Here is a 19,041-nt window from a genome sequence, read left to right as displayed (position 1 = left end):
AGGGTCTCTCCCTCTGTCGAAAACTGTGCTTGGAGCCTGATGTCTCATCTCTCAGCCGTGCAGTCTGTGGTCTATGGTCCCTCCTCCAAACCTTCTAACAAACCAGAGCTTGATGTGTCTCTGCACTCGCACAAAGCCCAGAGCTTATAAATCTCCCACTATCCCTCTAATAGTCATAATCTGACATCTGCTTTAGAGCACTTAGACAACAGCAAAACATACGTCAGGCTGCTGTTTATTGATTACAGCTCAGCATTCAACACCACCATCCTCTCAGTATTAATCACCAAGCTTCAAAACCTGGGCCTCTGTACCTCTCTCTGCAACTGGATCTTTGACTTCCCTATCGGCAGACCACAGTCAGTGCAGATCAGTAACAATATCTCCTCCCTGATGACAATCGAGACTAGCACACCTCAAGGATGTGTACTTAGCCCACTGCCCTACTTTCTCTACACTCATGACTGTGTGGCTAAGCACAGCTCAAATACCATCTACAAATTTGCAGATGACACCACTATTGTTGGTAAAATCTCAGATGGTGATGAGGAGGCATACAGGAGTGAGATAGATTGGCTGGTTGCACTCAATGTCAGCAAGACCAAGGAATCAGTTGGGGACACTTCAGGAAGGGGAAGTCAGGAGAACACACCAGTCCTCACTGAGGGGTTAGTGGCGGAAAGGGTGAGCAGCTTCAAGTTCCTGGGTATCAACATCTCGGAAGATCTATCCAGGGCCCAACACATTGATGCAATCACCAAGAAGGCACGCTAGCGGCTCTGCTTCGTTCGGAGTTTGAGGAGATTTGGTATGTCACCAAAGACTCTTGCAAATTTCTATAGATGTACGGTGGAGAACATTCTGACTGGTTGCGTTATTGCCTGGTATGGAGGCACCAATGCACAGGATTGCAAGAGGCTGCAGGGGATTGTAGATTCAACCAGCTCCATCATGAGCACAACCCTTCCCACCATCAAGGACATCTTCTAGAGGCAGTGCCTTAAAAAGCTAGCATCCATCACCAAGAACGCTCACCATCCAGGACACGCCCTCTTCTTGTTATGACTATCGGAGAGGAGACACAGGAACCTGAAGACCCACACTCAACAATTTAGACACAGCTTCTTACCCCCTGCCATCAGATTGCTGAACGGTCCATGAACACCACCTCATCCTTTTTAGCACTATTTATTGCGTAATTTATAGTCATTTTTATGTCTTTGCACTGTACTGCTACCGCCAAACAACACATTTCACATCATATAAGTCAGTGATAATAAACCTGATTCTGATCTCTCCTCCCTCAGCAATGCAGACTGGGACCTGATGTGCCTCTCTCTCATTGTCGAGTGTCTGACATTTCCCCCTTCCTTCGGTATTTCTGATTGGGCCCCAAAGTATCTATCCAACACTGCCCAAGGGGTGTTGCGTATTCCCTCTCACACTAACACAGTCCAGGTCTGATGTGTCTACCTGTACGCGACAAAAAATCTCAGGATCTAATGTTTCCCTCTTTACTCCGATCACGTTACCCAGGCATCAATGGCATCTCCCAACCTCCCTCACTAACGTTGCTCACCAACTGATCTCTCTCCCCTATCTCACTGGCAAAGCCATACATCTGATGCACCTTCCTCTCTGCCCCTCACACGGCCGGGGGCCCGGTGTGTCTGCCCCCCCCGCCCACGGCCCGGTATGTCCCCTCCCACCCCCCCCACGGCCCGGTGTGTCTCCCCCCCCCCACGGCCCGGGGCCCGGTGTGTCTCCCCCCCCCCACGGACCGGGGCCCGGTGTGTCTCCCCCCCCCACTGCCCGGGGCCCGGTGTGTCTCCCCCCCCCACTGCCCGGGGCCCGGTGTGTCTCCCCCCCCCCCACTGCCCGGGGCCCGGTGTGTCTCCCCCCCCCCCCACTGCCCGGGGCCCGGTGTGTCTCCCCCCCCCCACTGCCCGGGGCCCGGTGTGTCTCCCCCCCCCCCACTGCCCGGGGCCCGGTGTGTCTCCCCCCCCCCACTGCCCGGGGCCCGGTGTGTCTCCCCCCCCCCACTGCCCGGGGCCCGGTGTGTCTCCCCCCCCCCCACTGCCCGGGTCCCGGTGTGTCTCCCCCCCCCCACTGCCCGGGGCCCGGTGTGTCTCCCCCCCCCCCCACTGCCCGGGGCCCGGTGTGTCTCTCCCCCCCCCCACGGCCCGGGGCCCGGTGTGTCTCCCCCCCCCACGGCCCGGTGTGTCTCCCCCCCCCCCACGGCCCGGTGTGTCTCCCCCCCCCACGGCCCGGGGCCCGGTGTGTCTCCCCCCCCCACGGCCCGGGGCCCGGTGTGTCTCCCCCCCCCACGGCCCGGGGCCCGGTGTGTCTCCCCCCCCCACGGTCCGGGGCCCGGTGTGTCTCCCCCCCCCACGGTCCGGGGCCCGGTGTGTCTCCCCCCCCCACGGCCCGGGGCCCGGTGTGTCTCCCCCCCCCCACGGCCCGGTGTGTCTCCCCCCCCCACGGCCCAGGGCCCGGTGTGTCTCCCCCCCCCCACGGCCCGGGGCCCGGTGTGTCTCCCCCCCCCCCACTGCCCGGGGCCCGGTGTGTCTCCCCCCCCCCCCCGGCCCGGGGCCCGGTGTGTCTCCCCCCCCCCCCACGGCCCGGGGCCCGGTGTGTCTCCCCCCCCCCCACGGCCCGGGGCCCGGTGTGTCTCCCCCCCCCCCCACGGCCCGGGGCCCGGTGTGTCTCCCCCCCCCCCACGGCCCGGGGCCCGGTGTGTCTCCCCCCCCCCCCACGGCCCGGGGCCCGGTGTGTCTCCCCCCCCCCACGGCCCGGGGCCCGGTGTGTCTCCCCCCCCCCCACGGCCCGGGGCCCGGTGTGTCTCCCCCCCCCACGGCCCGGGGGGTCTCCCCCCCCCCCCGGCCCGGGGCCCGGTGTGTCTCCCCCCCCCCCCCCCACGGCCCGGGGCCCGGTGTGTCTCCCCCCCCCCCCCACGGCCCGGGGCCCGGTGTGTCTCCCCCCCCCCCACGGCCCGGGGCCCGGTGTGTCTCCCCCCCCCCCACGGCCCGGTGTGTCTCCCCCCCCCCCACGGCCCGGTGTGTCTCCCCCCCCCCCCACGGCCCGGTGTGTCTCCCGTCCCCCGTCCCAGCCCAGCCCGGGGCGCGGTGTGTCCCCCCCTCACACGGCCCAGGGCGCCCGCCGTGCCCTCACCTCCGGGACTGCGCTCGGCGGCCGCTGGGATCCGCGACCTTGCTGGGCAACCGCCGACTCTCGCACTTTTTTCCCCGTTGCGGGTAATCGCTTCCCGAGGCTTCTCTGGCCATCGACGACGTTCCAAGCATCTCCTTCTCTGATTGGCTGAGTTCTGGAATCCTTTCTGCTGCTATTGGACAATAATCCGACTGAGCGCGGCGATTCAACATGCAACACGGCTTCCGATTGGCCAGCGATCTCTCGCCCTGCTCCTTCGGCTTCCATTGGGCAGCACGGAGAAACGGTGAACCCTGTACCCTGGTTGCCTTGACAACCGGTGACAGATCTGTGCCCACCGCGCGGCCTTCTGGGAATCGTAGTTTTTTGCGTTTCCGGAGTGTGTTGGCGGGCAGCGGCTGGGGTGAGAGGTCAGGCGGGAACGGACTCGCTGTCGGGCCTCCGCCCCCGCCCCTGCCCCTGCGAGGAACAGCGCTGCAGAAAATATGTGTTATACCTGCGCCCCGGTGAAAGGTTGGATGTCGCGTCGCGAACCTTCCCTGATGTCTTCTGTAGTTAAAGGTTATGGTGGGACCCGATTTAACTTGTGATTCGGAAGGCGGGCATTAGGCCCCTCGAGTCTCCCTGTAACGTTGTCAACGACTTTCGGTCCATGCCCCTGGGTCTGACTCCACTGCAGGGAGGAGTCTGTCCTATTTATTAACTACGCCCTCATCATTTCATTCACCTCGATTGTCTTGCTTCAGCCTCCTCTGTTCCAAAGAAAACAGCCTCTTGCACAGTAAATGGTAGGGTCCTGCAGAGTGTTGTAGAACTGAGAGACCTAGGGGTACAGGGACATGGTTCCCTGAAAGTGGTGACACAGGTAGATAGGGTGGTGAAGAAGGCGTTGGGCTCATTTGCCTTCATCGCAGGGGGTATTGAATGCAGGAGTTGGGACGTCACGTTGCAGCTGTGCAAGACGTTGGTGAGACCAATATAGGATGGATGTCATTAAGCTGGAAAGGGTGCAGAAAACTTCATGAGGATGTCCGTGGGTTTGAGATACCAGAGGAGACTGGATAGACTGGGCTATTTTCCCAGGAATGAAGGAGGCTAAGGGGTGAGTTTATAGAAGTGTTATAAAATCATGAAGGACAGAGGAGGATAGTCATAGTCTTTTTCCCAGGCTATGGGAGTTTAAAACTAGGTTTAAGGTGAGAGGGGAAAGATTTAAAGGGGACATGAGAGGCAAGTTTTTCACACAGGGTGGTGAGTATATGGAATGACCTGCCAGAGAAAATGGTAGAGGCAGGTACAATTACAATGTTCAAAAATTGTTTGGGCAGGTTCATGGATAGGAAAGGTTTAGAGGAATATGGGCCAAATGCAGGCAAATAGGACTAGCTCAGGCAGGCACCTTAGTTGGCATGGATAAGTTGGCCCAAAAGGCCTGTTTCCATGCTGTATAACTCTGACTCTAATCCATGCTTATCCAATCTTTCCATCCAGATATTATTTAGCAGTACTGGCAACATCCTCAAATCTCCTCTGCACCCTCTCAACTGCAGTTACCTCTTTCCTGTAATGTGCTGATCAGAACTGTATGCTATACGCAAGTTGTGGTCTAACTGGTGTTTATATATAGTTCTAACACAATCTCATGGCTCTTGTTTTGAAAAATAAAAGAAAGTATCCCATGTACCTTTTTAAACACTGCATTGACCTGTCCTGTTATCTTTCAGGATCGATGGACATGTACTTCAAAGTCCCTCTGCTCCTCCACATCACTCATCTTCAGGAACTGCAGGTCAGGCAGCATCTGTGGGAACAGAACAGGGTTAACGTTTCAGGTTGAAGACCTTTCATCAGAACCGATGAAGAGTCTTTGAGATGAAACATTAACTCTTTTTCTCTTTCCACAGATGCTGCTTGACCTGCTGAGTTTTCCAGTATTTTCTGTTGTTATTCCAGATTTTCATCATGTGCAGTTCCACTCAATATCTTCCCATTTATTATACATTCCCTTGCCTTCCCCACAAGAAATAACCACATCTGGTTCTGATGAAGGATGATTTATCTGAAACATTAACTGCTTCCAGACATGCTACTTGACCTGTTGAGTGTTCCACTTTTATCTATTCTTGTTTCATGTATGAGGATTTGTCCATATTCAAAGATAGTAAACCCCTTAACACTTATTTTACACTTGTTAACCTGTCTAATATTTAGTATATTCACATTTAACAACATTGGCATCATCCACCTGTTTGTGAAAAAGGTCACGAAATTTTCATTAAGAACCTCTCTGATATACTCTGCATATCCCACACCTGGATGACCTTTTTTGGTTCCAACAAGCCCTACTCTTTCCTTTGTTATGCTTGCTTTTCATTTAGTTATTAAATATCTTTCAATTTTTTTGATTTTACTGGTCTATATTTTTCACCCCCCCCCCCCCCTTCCTAACTTCCATACTAAATTCACTCCTACACCTAAGTTCTCCCAGGTCCTCAGAATCTGCCCAAAGCTTCTCTTATTTTGCTGTATCCTACTCTCGACGCAACTTGTCATCCAGTAGTGCCGCCCGTTGTTGTAACATATTTACCCTAAACTACTTTGATCTCCTCAAGTGCCTCCTATTGCTTTGAGACTGATTTACTTCAAATTTTCACTTTTGTTGTATCACTCTAGTCTGGTCAATTCAGCTATTTCCCAATTTGGAACGTTTACTCCTATTTTGTCTTTGTCCTTTACTATAACTCCACTAAATCTAATTGAATTATGGTCACAGTCACAAAAATGGTCTCCTAGTGATAATCCTTCTCACCGATACTCCTTCCCACTGATCATTCCCTAAACCTAAATCCAGAATTGCCCCTTTCTTGTTGGGCTTGCAACATACTGGTTTAAAAAAAAATTTCCTGAATTTAGTTTAGGAACTCTGTGCCCTGTGTACACTGACTGTATCACAGTTACTAGTAATGTGAGTTAAATCTCTCACTATTGTTGGCCTGGTGCTTTTGCACTTGTCAGAAATTCAATTATACTCTCTCTCTCAGACAATTTGACAGTGTATAGTGGACTCTCAACAACCTTGATCAACCTGTTTTTGTTTATCTACATTTCTGTCCCCTTTCTTTTTTGTTACCCTCACTAAAAACTCCTGCCGGAAACGGTGGTGGAGGCGGATACGATAGGGTCTTTCAAGAGACTGTTAGATAGGTACATGGAGCTGAATAAAATAGAGGGCTATGGGTAAGCCTAGTAATTTCTAAGGTAGGGACATGTTCGGCACAGCTTTGTGGGCCGAAGGGCCTGAATTGTGCTGTAGGTTTTCTATGTTCTAACTCTGTAACCCAAGAACGTTAAGCTTCCTGTCCTGTTCCCTTTAAGCTTTATTGCTGTAATGCAATGCTTCTATGTGTTCACCTGTGCTCTCCTCATCTGCTTTATTCACTATACTTGTGTTTAGAATGTACCATTTGGTACTGTTGGATTCTTTCATTATCTATTTTCTAACCTTTTTTCTCTGCCTTTCAAGTTTTATCATTAAGTTTATGCTTTCCGTTTCCAGCTAAATTATGATGCTCAACTTCTTTACTAACTGTGGCTTCCCTCCTACAGTGGTTGAGAGAGCTCACACCCACATCTCTACCATCAGAAGTGCAGGAAGTGCTCTCACCATCCATCCACCCAGACCTAACAGGGATAGGGTCCCCCTTGTCCTCACATTTCATCCCACCAGCCTACGTATCCAACATATCATTCTTCTCCACTTCCGTAATCTGCAACAGGACCCCATCAGCAAGGGTATCTTCCCCTCCCCACCCCTTTCATCCTTTCGTAGGGACTGCTCTCTTCATGACTCCCTCGTTCACTCCTCTCTCTTCCTCCCCCCCCAATCCCGCTCCCACCCCGGGGACTTTCCATTGCCCCCGCCATAGGTGCAACACCTGCCCCTACATCACCTCCATCCAGAGACCCAAACAGTCCTTTCAAGTGAGGCAGAGATTTACCTGCACCTCCCCTCATCATCTACTGCATTCGGTACTCCAACTGTGACCTCCTCTACATTGGCGAGACCAAACATAGACTAGGTGACCGATTCATAGAACACCTACACTCCATCCGTAACCACGATCTGCATCTCCCCGTTGCCAGTTGCTTCAACTCCCCGTCCCACTCCATCACTGAAGCATCAGTCCTTTCCCTCCTCTATTGCCAGGAGAAGTCCAAACGCAAACTGGAGGAACAACACCTCATTTTCCACCTTACAGCCTAACGGCATGAACATCAAATTCTCCCACTTTAAGTAAACCAACCACCCCCTTCCCCCCCCCCAACTTGCCTCTTCTTCCCTTTCCTTGCCTATCTCTCTTTTTTCTCCTTGCCATTTTTTTCTCCTCCCTTTCCCCATCCCCACCACCACTTGCCTCCATACCTTTGACCCATCCCCTGGTGGATCTGCTCTCCCCTCCTCCCCCCCCCCCCCCCCCCACCTGCCTATCACTATCTCTTACCTGCATCTACCTATCACCACCTTGTGCCCACCCCACCTCCCCTCTTTTGTCCACCTATCACTCCTCAGTTTCCCCCCCAATATATTGGGCTTCCCCTTTTCCTATCCTGAAGGGTCCTGACCCAAAACGTTGACCGTCTGTTTTTCTCCACTGAAGCTGCCTGGTCTGCTGAGTCCCTCCAGCATCTTGTTGTTTTTTCATCTATATTCCAGCATCTGCAGTACTTTGTTTCTGTAAGTCATGTTGTATTCAGCTTTCCATCACCTGCTGCTAAACCCTCCCCAATGGCATTAGCAATGCTGCCTGTGAGTTATTGGTCACATTTCTGTTGTGGTGAAACCTATATTGTCTGTAGAGGTCCCACCTTCCCCAGAACTGGTCACACTGCCCTGGGAATTTACAGCCCTCCTGCACCATCCCTCAACCCACACATTCATCTGCACTATCCTTGTATGTCTGTAGAAACTGGTTTGTGGCACTAGGAGTAAACCAGAGATTGCTGAGGTCCTGCTTCTTAATCTCTTTCTTAACTCCTTCAAGATGTCATCCCTATTCCTACCTATGTTGTTGGTCCGATATAGACAACAACCTCTGGCTGTTCACCCTCCTCCTCCAAAATCTTCTGCAACTGTTCAAAGATATCCTTCACTCTGGAACCAAAGAGATAACATACCATCCTGGAAGCAGGTCTGCTCCCAAAATATCTCTGAACTTCAAAACCACCCATGATGCTATGGTCTTGGCTCCAGTTGTTTTCTGCAGTGGAACTTTCTCCCCATCAGCACTCAGAACTGAATACTGATAAAAGAGCATGATGCTCTCAGGGTACTTTCTAGCTGCTCCCTTTGTATTGTCAGGCGGTAACCCAGTCCCTCCGTGCCTGCACTCCCCTGAGCTACAGTGTAACCACCACCTGAAAATTGCCATCCATGAAGCTCTCAGTCTCATGGATGAACCACAGTGAAATCAGCTGTTGCTCAAGCTCCTCCAACTGATGATACTTTTATAAACAACCACGAAGCAAAGTCTCAATGCCATTCAAATTATTGGTATTCACTTATTTATTGTTCCAATACTAGAGGGCCTGCATTTAAGGTGAGAGGGGGAAAGTTCAAAGGAGATATGCGGGGCAAGTGTTTTTACACAAAGATTGATGGCTGCTTGAAATGCGCTGCCAGCGGTGGTGGTGGAGGCAGGTACGATAGAGGCGTTTAAGAGGCTCTTAGGCACATGAATATGGAGGGATGTGGACCATGTGCAGACAGAAGGGATTAGGTGTCAGTAGCTTAATTAGTTTGGCACAAAATTCTGGGCCGAAGGGCCTATTCCTGTGCTGTACTGTTCTATGTTTTTATAAAATGTTACAGAATATTTTTTTAAAAATCATTATTTGAATGGACCTGTCCCTGTAGCTATTGTGACATTATCTCTTGTTCCTATGGCGTGAGTCAGGAGATCATGTCAAGTAAACTACAGGAACATAGCGTAGCGGTTAGCGCGACGCTATTACAGCGTCAGCAATCGGGGTTCGATTCCCGTCGCTGTCTGTAAGGAGTTTGTACATTCTCCAGTGTCTGCGTGGGTTTCCTCCGGGTGCTCCGGTTTCCTCCCACATTGCAAAGACGTACAGATAGGTTAATTTGGGTTTAAAGTGGGTGGCACGGACTCGTTGGGCTGAAAGGGCCTTTTACCATGCTGTAAATAAAATTTTTAAAAAACATGTCCAAACAAAGTAGGCAATCTTATTCACTCACTGGTATTGAGGCTCCCTCATGCCTCAAAATACATACAGTTGGGACATGGCATTTTCTCCTCTCCCTGGCACAGTTCCAGCTCAAGCCCCCATCACCTTTCAACTTGGTGTTTGCCAATTCATATAAGACGTGGGCTTTTCCACACTTGGCTAAATTCAATTCTGTTTGCTCAAAGGCTTGGAGGGCTGGCTCAGAAGAAAAGTAGGTGATAAGTAATTAAGCCCAGGAAAGCAAACATGTCTGAGTGAGAGACTAACAGTAATCTGAAAGAAACATAACTTTTTTTTCTGTTCAGTTAAGGGGTGTGGGCGTAAAACTAACATTCATGGCCCATTTCTAATTGCCCTTGAGAAGTTGGTGTCTGTCTTCTTGGAACCACTGCATCTATTGTGAAAGTAAGCTCACAGTGCTATTGGATAGATTGGCAGGGTTTTGATTCAGCAATGATGGACTGGCAATGTCAGCATAGTGAGTGACGTGGATAAGAACTTGCAGCGGCTGGTGTTCTGTACCCTTGGTGAGTTGACATGTAGGTGATGCACATTACAGCCACGGTATGTTGAAGGTGGACAAAGTCTATGTTTAGGATGGTTGAAGAGATGGTAATTAAATGTGCTACTTTGTCATGTGATCTGCCAAGCAGCACTAACCAGACAAAATACTGCTTAGCTTTCATAGGTCAGAGGGGATCAGGCCTTTCAGGTTAATGCTAGGTTAGTTCTCTTAAAAATCAAAAAATTGCAAATGGTAGTAATCTAAATTAAAAATAGAAAATGCTGGAAATATTCAGCAGGTCGGGCAGCATCTGTGGAGAGAGACAAAAACAGAATTAAGATTTCAGGTTGAAGACATATTGAAGGTTGAACAAGCATTTTCAGTTGTTCTCTTAAAGTCTTCTTGCCCCATGTGGTTGGTAAGCTTTCTTCCTGTTTGTCCCACACCGTCTATTACACTTCCTTGTGAGCAATGTGTGAATGTGCCGAGCTGAGAGCAGGCTCTGGTGGGAAGAGGTTCCTACTGCAGAACTGACTAACTCTGAAACATTAACTCTGCTTCTCATAACAGATGCTGCATGGCCATTTTCTGTGTTTATGTTTGTTAAAGTCAAATTGTGGCTATTTATTCTGCAAAAAATCCCAACGAAAAGGTGTTCTGAATCTCCATTCTCTATATACCTCATAAAGATCTTGAGTATTGCAGCATTCTAATTAGACACTCTCATTGCCCTTCTCCAGCTGAATGTTTGACAAAGAGAAGACCCATTTGGACCTCACACTTTCCTCACACATGATACTTGTTTTATCCTCCATCTTCCAATCCATATCCCAGATAGGGTTCCCCACGAGTCCTTCTGGGATCCCACCAATAATGTATTTTCCAGGCAATTAATCCAACATTTATGAAATACATTAAATAATGCCTTCTCTTTGATATTTACACAGCTGCTTGAAAGTAAAGGTTGTTCAAAACAAAATCCTCAGCATCTTTGGATGTAAACTGCACATTTTTTAAGAATTTGGCTAAAATCTTGAAGTGGTCCTATAGAAATGTTAACAGATTTCAAAAACATTTTGCAGCATCTCTTCTAAGACATTCCACAATCAGGCACTCAGAATAATGAGGGCATAAGCACTTATAGTTGTTTTGTTGCCACTTCATAAAGGTTTGCAGTATCATTGCTCTTTTCCAGCTACCTTTATTTTTATTTTGTTCCTTCCCTATGTAGCTCTCTTCCTCTCTTTGTCTTTAGCTCCCACATAGATAAGCTGCAAGTCCTGTGCCTCATTGCCTTCCTTTTCCCTTAGGAAAAACTCCATTCACAGTGGCACAGCTGGTAGAGCCACTGCCTTACAGTGCCAGAGACCTGGGTTCAATTCTGACCTCCAATACTGTCTGTGTGGAGTTTGCATTTTCTCCAGGTGCTCCAGTTTACTCCCACATCCCAAAGATGTGCGGGTTGGCCATTGTATATGGACCATCGTGTGTACGTGAGTGGGTAGAATCTGGAAGGAGTTGTTGGGAAGGTGGGGAGAATAAAAAATGGGATCAGTGTAAATGGATGGTTGATGGTTTGCATAGACTTGGTGGGCCGAAGGGTCCGTTTCCGTTCTGTACCGCTCTATGATTCTATAACTCTAAAACCTCCATGCTCTTCACTATTCCTTACCTAATCATGCACCTATACGATGCCAACCTTCCACAATTGTCCTGGGCTTTCCAAAACTCCAGTAATTTTAAGGATTTCAGGAATTTTAATCTCCTGGTAGAGGTGTGCGGGATGATGAGAGGCATGGATCGAGTGGACAGTCAGAGACTTTTTCCCAGGGCAAAAATGGCTAACACGAGGGGACATAATTTTAAGGTGATTGGAGGAAGATATAAAGGGGATGTCAGGGGTAAGTTTTTTGCGCAGAGAGTGATAGAACGCACTGCCAGCAGAGGTTGTGGGGGCAGATACATTAGGGACATTTAAGACACTCTTAGATAGACACATGAATGACAGAAAAATAGGGGGCTATGTGGAAGGGAAGGGTTAGATAGATCTTAGAGCAGGATAAAGTGTCAGCACAACATTGTGGGACGAAGGGCCTGTACTGTGCTGTAGTGTTCTTTGTTCATACTTCCATGAGGGACTTAGGGTCCTTATATAAGCAGTGTATGTTTTTAAACATTTTTAAATGTGTTCATGCGACATGTACATAACTGTCAGTGCTGACATTTATTGTTGGTCCCTAATTGCCCCTGAACTGAGGAGGCAGTTAAGAGTTGAGGGCATTGGTGGGTCTGAAACTAGGCAAAACCTGGTAAGGATAGTGAGCTTCCTCCCCTGAAGGAGTTAGCAAACCAATAATCTTTTTTCTATGATAATTCAGTAGTTGCATGGTTATTGTTATTGTGATATGCTTTTTTCAAATTCCAGATTTATTTAATTTCTTTAACTTAAATTCCCCAGCTGCCAAAGTGGCATTCAAACTAGTGTGTCTGGTCCAATGGCTGGTGGTCCATTATTAACCACCATAGTACTCTGCTTATTAGATATTTAAAAAAAGGATAAAAACGAAGGGTGGTGGATTGGGTGGTGGAGTTTGAGGTGAAAGAGTATTTACTGAAGTATTCAGTGGTTGTGAGGCTGGGGAAGGATGGGTTTGTGGGAATTGTGCTCCCTTGGCCACACAGCACTGAAAGTGAGATTTCCTATCATTCTATCCACAACCCACGTGGCTGTCACGAGTAATAAATGTTAGTGTTTTACTGGTTATCACAAGCCATTAAGATGTTGGTAAGAGACTGAAGGTTATTAAGATTATATGATGTTTTATTTTCTTCAAAATCAGTTGAAGCAAAGATATGAATGCACAAAATTGTTTCATTGAGTACTCTCATCATTGCCTGGGTTTTGAAGATAAGCAGTAGGGTATTGATGGATTTGAGGATTTCTTATTCAAACAGACCTGCACTTAGGATTCCCTGTCCCAGTCTTCTACCATGATGTATATTACAGACTGCTGGTTTGTTGTATTTGAGTTATAATGGTGCATTATATTCTGTGTATGCATATACATTGAGCTGCTGTTTGTTGAAGGAGAATTGCCAAGGGTAGAATCCATTGTATTTCCCTATTACTGCTGCATTAACTCGTGCATGCTCAGGGCTGCAGCCCTCAACCTGGTGATCTCCTCAACTGAGAGTGGAAACTTTGTGAACTTGAGGATTAGGCTTTTCAAAAATATTGTTACAAATCTCTCAAGCACAGAGAGCACAATTGGATAATAACAACAGTTTGTATTTCACTTGCATCTTAAGCATAATAAAATGACCCAAGGCACTCCCCAATGTGCTACCAAATTGAAACTGAGCCACGTTAGGAAATAATAAGGAAGTTGAACTGAGCCTTGATTAAAAGGCGGTTTTTAAAGGAGATGAAGAAATTTAGGGAGGGAATTCCATAGCTGATTGACCAAGCAGATGGAGATTTAGGGTGGAATAATGAAGATCAGCATTATGCAAAGGCAAGAATTTGAGGAGATCTTGGATTGCCATAAGGATGGCAGAGGTTACCAAGATAAGTGGAGGCATGTCTGTGAGGGGATTTGAAGAACAGAATGAAAATTTTAAAATCAATGCAAACATTGGGAGCAAATGGCTGAATAGGATGGTGTGAAATAAGAGAAAAGAGCAGTGCTTGAGGGTAACTTGTGAGGGATGCAAGACAGGAAATCAACCAGGAGAGAATGGAAATAGTTTAGGCTGGAGAAGTAACTAAGGAATAAAAGAGCTGTTGATAAGAAATGTCACTTTAACCTTCCTTTGGATTTTCTTGTGTCATTTTGATGTAGCAATGACTTCCAATTTAGTGAATAACTAAAAAGGTCAGAATGTGCTGTTAAGCTTATCTTTTATATTGTGACTTATTTTTATACTTGTTTGATACATTTCTGACTAGTACATGACTGAAATTCCAGCCAAGATTCTGGCTTCTACCCTCTTCCTTTCCGGTCCTGATGAAGGGTCTCGACCGAAAGGTCGACTGCTTATTTCCCTCCATAGATGCTGCCTGACCTGCTGAGTTCCTCCAGATTTTGTGTGTTTTGTTCATAAGATTATGAGAGGCATAGATGGAAATATCAATACATTTACAGCGGAGGGGGTGGGTGCAGTTTAGAGGAGATGTGTGGGATAAGTTTTTTCTTACACAGAGAGTGGTAGGTGCCTGGAACGCCCTGCCAAGGGTAGTGGTGGAAGCAGATCCGGTGGCATCATGGTAGGCATGGACATCGTGGACCGAAGAGCCTATTGCTATACTGTACTGTTATATGTTCTCTCCCCAGTGTGAAGGCACTTTGGTAAGAATCCATCTATTTACCAATGAAACCAACCAACCAGCTCAACAGGCTACGTGCGAATTCCAGCTCAACTTAGGGGGAGTGTAGTTGCTGTCCGGGACTTTGCCAGCGGTGGACAGAGCTGTGCAACGTCCTCGCTTTCCGCCCTGCACTTCCGGCGCACATCCATCAACATGGCTGCCGCTCCCGAGCAGGAGCCTCTGGAGGAAGAATTAACCTGCACCATCTGCCTGGAGATTTTCACTGAGCCCGTCATCCTCAGCTGCAGACACAGCTTCTGCCGAGCCTGCGTGGAGGAGGTGTGGAGGGAGCCTGATTCTGGCACTTACGCCTGCCCCCAGTGTCGAACAGGCTCCACGGTCCGGCCTGTCCTGGAGAAGAACTTCCAACTGGCAAACATCGTGGAGAGGTACATGGCTCTGGAGATCTCCAAGGAGGCTGTCCCTTGCAGCTACTGCACCAAGAAGAAGCGCTCCGCCGTGAAAAGCTGCCTTCGGTGCCAAGTATCGATGTGCTCCACGCATCACGGGTTGCACAGCGAGAACGCGATGCTGAAGAACCACCCTCTCACGGATCCCACTTCAGACACGGCAATGGGGAAATGTACAGTACACCAGAAGCTGCTGGAGATCTACTGCAAGGACGACGCTATCTGTGTCTGCACCTTCTGCGCTCTATTGGGAAATCACAAGGGCCATGAAGTCATCAGCATCAGCGAGGCAGTGAGCGAGCTGAGAGTACGTGTGTGCGAGTGAAACTGTACTGCTCATTATTTCAGTATTGTGTTTAAAAACTTGCAATGACCCTGTTTCTGCTGCTCTCTGCTAGAATAATTTGAAGGAACAGCAAGAGAAGTTCAGGGTTAGTGCTGACACATCGCAGGTTGCTCTGAAAGGTCTTCAGAAAGAAAAGCAAGATGCTTTGGTGAGTAAATCGGTTGTTTTGCAGATTTAAAATTAAATTTTCAACCTCACATACTGTTGACATATCTCAGGAGTTTTACTGTCACCTTTGAGTCATAAAGTTCTCAGTTTGGGCCTTTATCTAGATACTCAAGACCATAATCTTAAGGTGAGGTGGTAAAGTGAGGCCCCTTTTGCTCTTCCAGATGGGTATAAATGATCCCACTACAATTGTAAAGAATACCAGGGCAAAGAAGCATGATGGAAATTGTCAGCTGGCCTCGTACACTAAAACTCCAATTATCCAGCATGTTCACAACTTTGGTGCCTGACTAGCAGATTTTCCAGACGGGTTGGATGCCATTTCTATTAATACCCCAACACACTATTAATACTTTTTTAATACCCAACACACTTTTTAAAGATATTACATTACACAATATTGTAATAAAGTTTCCAGTGAACCAGGTAAATTTAAAGGTAATACATAGACTAGGGCCCCAGTACATGGGAAGGGATTGCAGAAAATATCACTTGATACTCCAGATGCCGAATCATCAGGATTTCTAAATCAAAGGATAACGGATGATCAGTTTTATTGTAGCATCTGTAGAGAGAAAAGAAAATAGGTCATCGATTTGGAAAAACTAACTTTTACTTGAACTGGTGAAATGTTATCTTTTTTTTTCTCCACAGATGTTGTCTGGTCTACTGAGTATTTCCAGCATCTTCTGTTTTTATTTCAAATTTGCAGTATCTGCAGTTTTCTGCATTATGATGATGGAAGTTGTCTTCTCTATTTAATTCCACCATTTTGTTGGAAATAATAGAAAAGGCATTAATGTAGGGCTCTTGGTAATCTTGGGAAATTGCAAGGGCATTTGCTTCAGTGTATTACTCTTGACAAATAATTCCTGTTATAATGCAGTAAGCAAGTAAACCAATGTGTGTACAGCAACAGCCCACAAACAGCAATGAGCTAACTACTGGATAATCTGATTAGATATTGATTGAGAAAAATATTGGCCAGCTCATGAGAACGTTTGCTTTTATTTTCAAAATATTACTATAGGATGTTTTATCTCCATTTGAGAAAACATACCATGAGTCAAAGTAATGTCTCATCCAAAAGTTGATACTTTGGTAATGCAACATTCCCTCACCACTGTGGGTGTCAGTTTCCCCCACTGGGGCTAGTAAGCTACCAACTGAGCAATAGCTGATGCCAGTGATGTAATGAACTGTGTGTAAGGCATCTCTATTGTGCAATCACTGGTATTTCCTTTATGAAGGAAGCAATGAAGAAGAAGAAAATAAACATTGAGAAGAAATACAAGGTGCTCAGGCAACAGATTGAAGATGAGGAGAAAGAAGCTTATGAACAGCTGAATAAGGAGCAGATTCGTGTAACATCAGAGATTGATGGCAGGATCCTTGCTCTCCAGAATTTGATGAAAGAATTTGAAGAATCTATTGACCACCTCAATGACCTTTCGAAGAAGAATGAAGACATCCTGTTTATTGAGGTAGTGGGAAAATCCTTTAATACTTAATTCTAATGAAATATAAAGTATTTTTAGTAAAGATGACTAATTACACTTAATTACTTCATTCCTCATTATCATAATTTTTCATTGTGTAGAAAAGTGAATAGTTTGTTGCAATGTCGGCCTGATTCTCAGCCCTTGTGATAGTTAATCTGCATGTGTAAAATTTACCTTCCAATTTGTTAATGAGCTTCTCCTTGTTAATAGTGGTGATTGATGACCGGTTAAGTTGTCTCAGCTTGCAAATGGTAGCCAGTTATGTGAGCCTAGACAGGAGACAGGGTGAAGACAAAAGAGACTGCAGATGCCGGAATCTGGAATGAAAAACAGAATTTGGGAAGAACTCAGTGGGTCAACCCTCATCTGTGGAAGCATCAGAAGTGAGAGGGAACAGGAAAGATTACTAGTATACAGCAGTATTGGGTGGGGTGGGGGGGGCAGGGTTGTTGGGACAGAGCCTGGTAGGTGATAGGTGGAACCAAATGGGGAGATAATGGGCAGATAGAACCAGGGGGGATGGGAGAGGTGAACAAAACTAGGTGGGTGGGTCCATGTGTGGGAGGAGAATATCAGGTGTGTGCATTACCTGAAGGGAGACTGGATGTCTGGGTTGGATAGTAAAAACTTTCGGCAAGGGGAATATAACGCACTAGGTTTGAGGAGAAAGATATTTCATATATGAATGACTCACAACCTAGATGAATCTTCTTGCATATATCTTATTTTTAATTAAACTATTTGTTAAAGGAAAGTAGTGGTTTGGAGTGGAAACGTTCTTTCCTTCATTCTCTGTCTTAAATACTCTGGTTGATTGAAGTTTTTCAAAGGTGCCCAGGTGAGAACTGTGAATGCATCAGTGCTGTGGAGAAATAATTGAGTTACTCCACCTTGTGATACAAATCTATTTCAGCAGCTTCCTATTGACAGACCTCTAGATAGCTCCCTTTAATGCTTACCATGGCTGTTTTTCCTGCTCTCTAGACTATGATGTTAGAGTTAGATATCCTGCTGGTTAACATGAGATAATGGGGTGATTGGATGGTTGTGCAGAATTTTCCTTTCTGTTACCATTTGGTTCAGATTCCCTGTGCAGACTGGATGACAGCCAGTTTGTGCTGCTCAGCCACCTTCCCCAGCCCTCTGACTTTTGTGCTATCGAGTTGTCTATCTGTAGTTGGGACGTGGATAGTTACTTCCATTTAAGTACTGGGGAAGTTGAAACTCTAACCTACAGCTCCCACTAAAATCCTCAAATCATTTTAGATTGGGAAGACTGGTTTATTATTGTCACGTGAACTGAGGTACAGTGATAAACTTCGTTTTGCATGCCATCCATATAGATCAGTTCATCACATTAGTACATCAAGGTAGTACAAGGGAAAAGCAATAACAGAATGCAGAATATAGTGTTACAGTTTCTTTGATTCCTTCTCTCTTTTAAATAGTCTGAGGAGTAACAAGAATTTGAAACCACAGTGGCTCTTTAGAATTCAGGTTCAGAGCGCAGCCACAACTGTGGCTTACTTCCACTGCAACCAGCTGCTGCTTAGTCTCTGGCTTCATCACTGCTACAATAAATGATTAAGGGCTCTCGTTTTGTCTCCCTTTCCCTACCATTTCCTATACGGTACGGAGTCCTTCTCATCCTCTACCCCGTCCATCTCTCATTGCATTATGTTTAAAATCCTTGCCTTATCTTTAAATACTTACTGTGGTTGGGACCCCACCTGCTTCTCACTCCTGGCGGCACTCCTTCCAGCTCCCTGGCTGTTATAGTTTAAAATTCCTTTCTTTACAGATTTTCTTCCTTTTTAGTGTCTTCTCCAATCCACTGCCATTAATTCCTGACATTTCTTTGAAGCAGCCTGGCACATTCTTTATGCTGAGGTACATCATGGGTAAATGTGTGGTGATTGTGACACTGCTTATTGTTCTAACACTGATTGCCACCCTTCCAGTATGATTTGTCCTCTTCACGTTCTATACATTGTTTTACATCTGTTTTCTGTTTCTTGTTTCAGGGATTTAACTCTCTTGCTAAACGGTAAGTAAAAAGTAGTTTTATAACATTCAGTAACTCAATGATATTGGTCAATAATTAATCATGTAATTTTGCAGAGGAATGTAGCTTTTGATCCTGCGAAGTATATCTCAGATAGCGCTGCCTGTGGCACATCAATTTGTTTGGACTTAGTGACCCATAATGGTTGCTGCAATTAACTTAGAGTTGACCAATTATAAACATCACAGTTCAGATGCTGGAAATCTAAAATAAAAATAGAAAATGTTTGGAATACTCATCAGGTCAGGCAGCATCCTTG

General features: G+C 46.8%; 2 protein-coding genes across 7 annotated transcripts in view; one reads left to right on the top strand and one right to left on the bottom strand.

The window, feature by feature from the left end:
• LOC127571344 (histone deacetylase complex subunit SAP130-like) overlaps window positions 1–3,309 on the bottom strand; it is a 59,663-nt gene extending 56,354 nt beyond the window's left edge. The window contains 1 exon segment of the mRNA XM_052017633.1: window positions 3,172–3,309. The gene's annotated coding sequence lies outside the window, so the exon portion shown is untranslated.
• Window positions 3,310–3,527: 218 nt separating this feature from the next.
• Window positions 3,528–19,041, top strand: part of LOC127572036 (E3 ubiquitin-protein ligase TRIM8-like) — a 33,250-nt gene continuing 17,736 nt past the window's right edge. For 4 of the 6 annotated variants that reach the window (XM_052018860.1, XM_052018863.1, XM_052018862.1 and 1 more), the window contains exons 1-5: window positions 3,528–3,684; window positions 14,257–15,008; window positions 15,100–15,195; window positions 16,466–16,699; window positions 18,742–18,764. In XM_052018860.1, coding sequence (XP_051874820.1) covers window positions 14,445–15,008; window positions 15,100–15,195; window positions 16,466–16,699; window positions 18,742–18,764 — 917 coding nt within the window. In that variant the 5' untranslated portion in view covers window positions 3,528–3,684; window positions 14,257–14,444. Of the gene's footprint in view, window positions 3,733–4,895; window positions 4,961–14,256; window positions 15,009–15,099; window positions 15,196–16,465; window positions 16,700–18,741; window positions 18,765–19,041 lie in introns of all 6 variants that reach the window. The other 2 variants (XM_052018859.1, XM_052018858.1) reach the window with 2 other exon arrangements.

This window comes from Pristis pectinata, chromosome 6 (assembly GCF_009764475.1).
Source record: "Pristis pectinata isolate sPriPec2 chromosome 6, sPriPec2.1.pri, whole genome shotgun sequence".
NCBI classification, from domain to species: Eukaryota; Metazoa; Chordata; class Chondrichthyes; order Rhinopristiformes; family Pristidae; genus Pristis; species Pristis pectinata.
The sequence above is the reverse complement of the archived record's forward strand: the minus strand, read 5'-3'. Positions and strand labels throughout refer to the sequence as shown.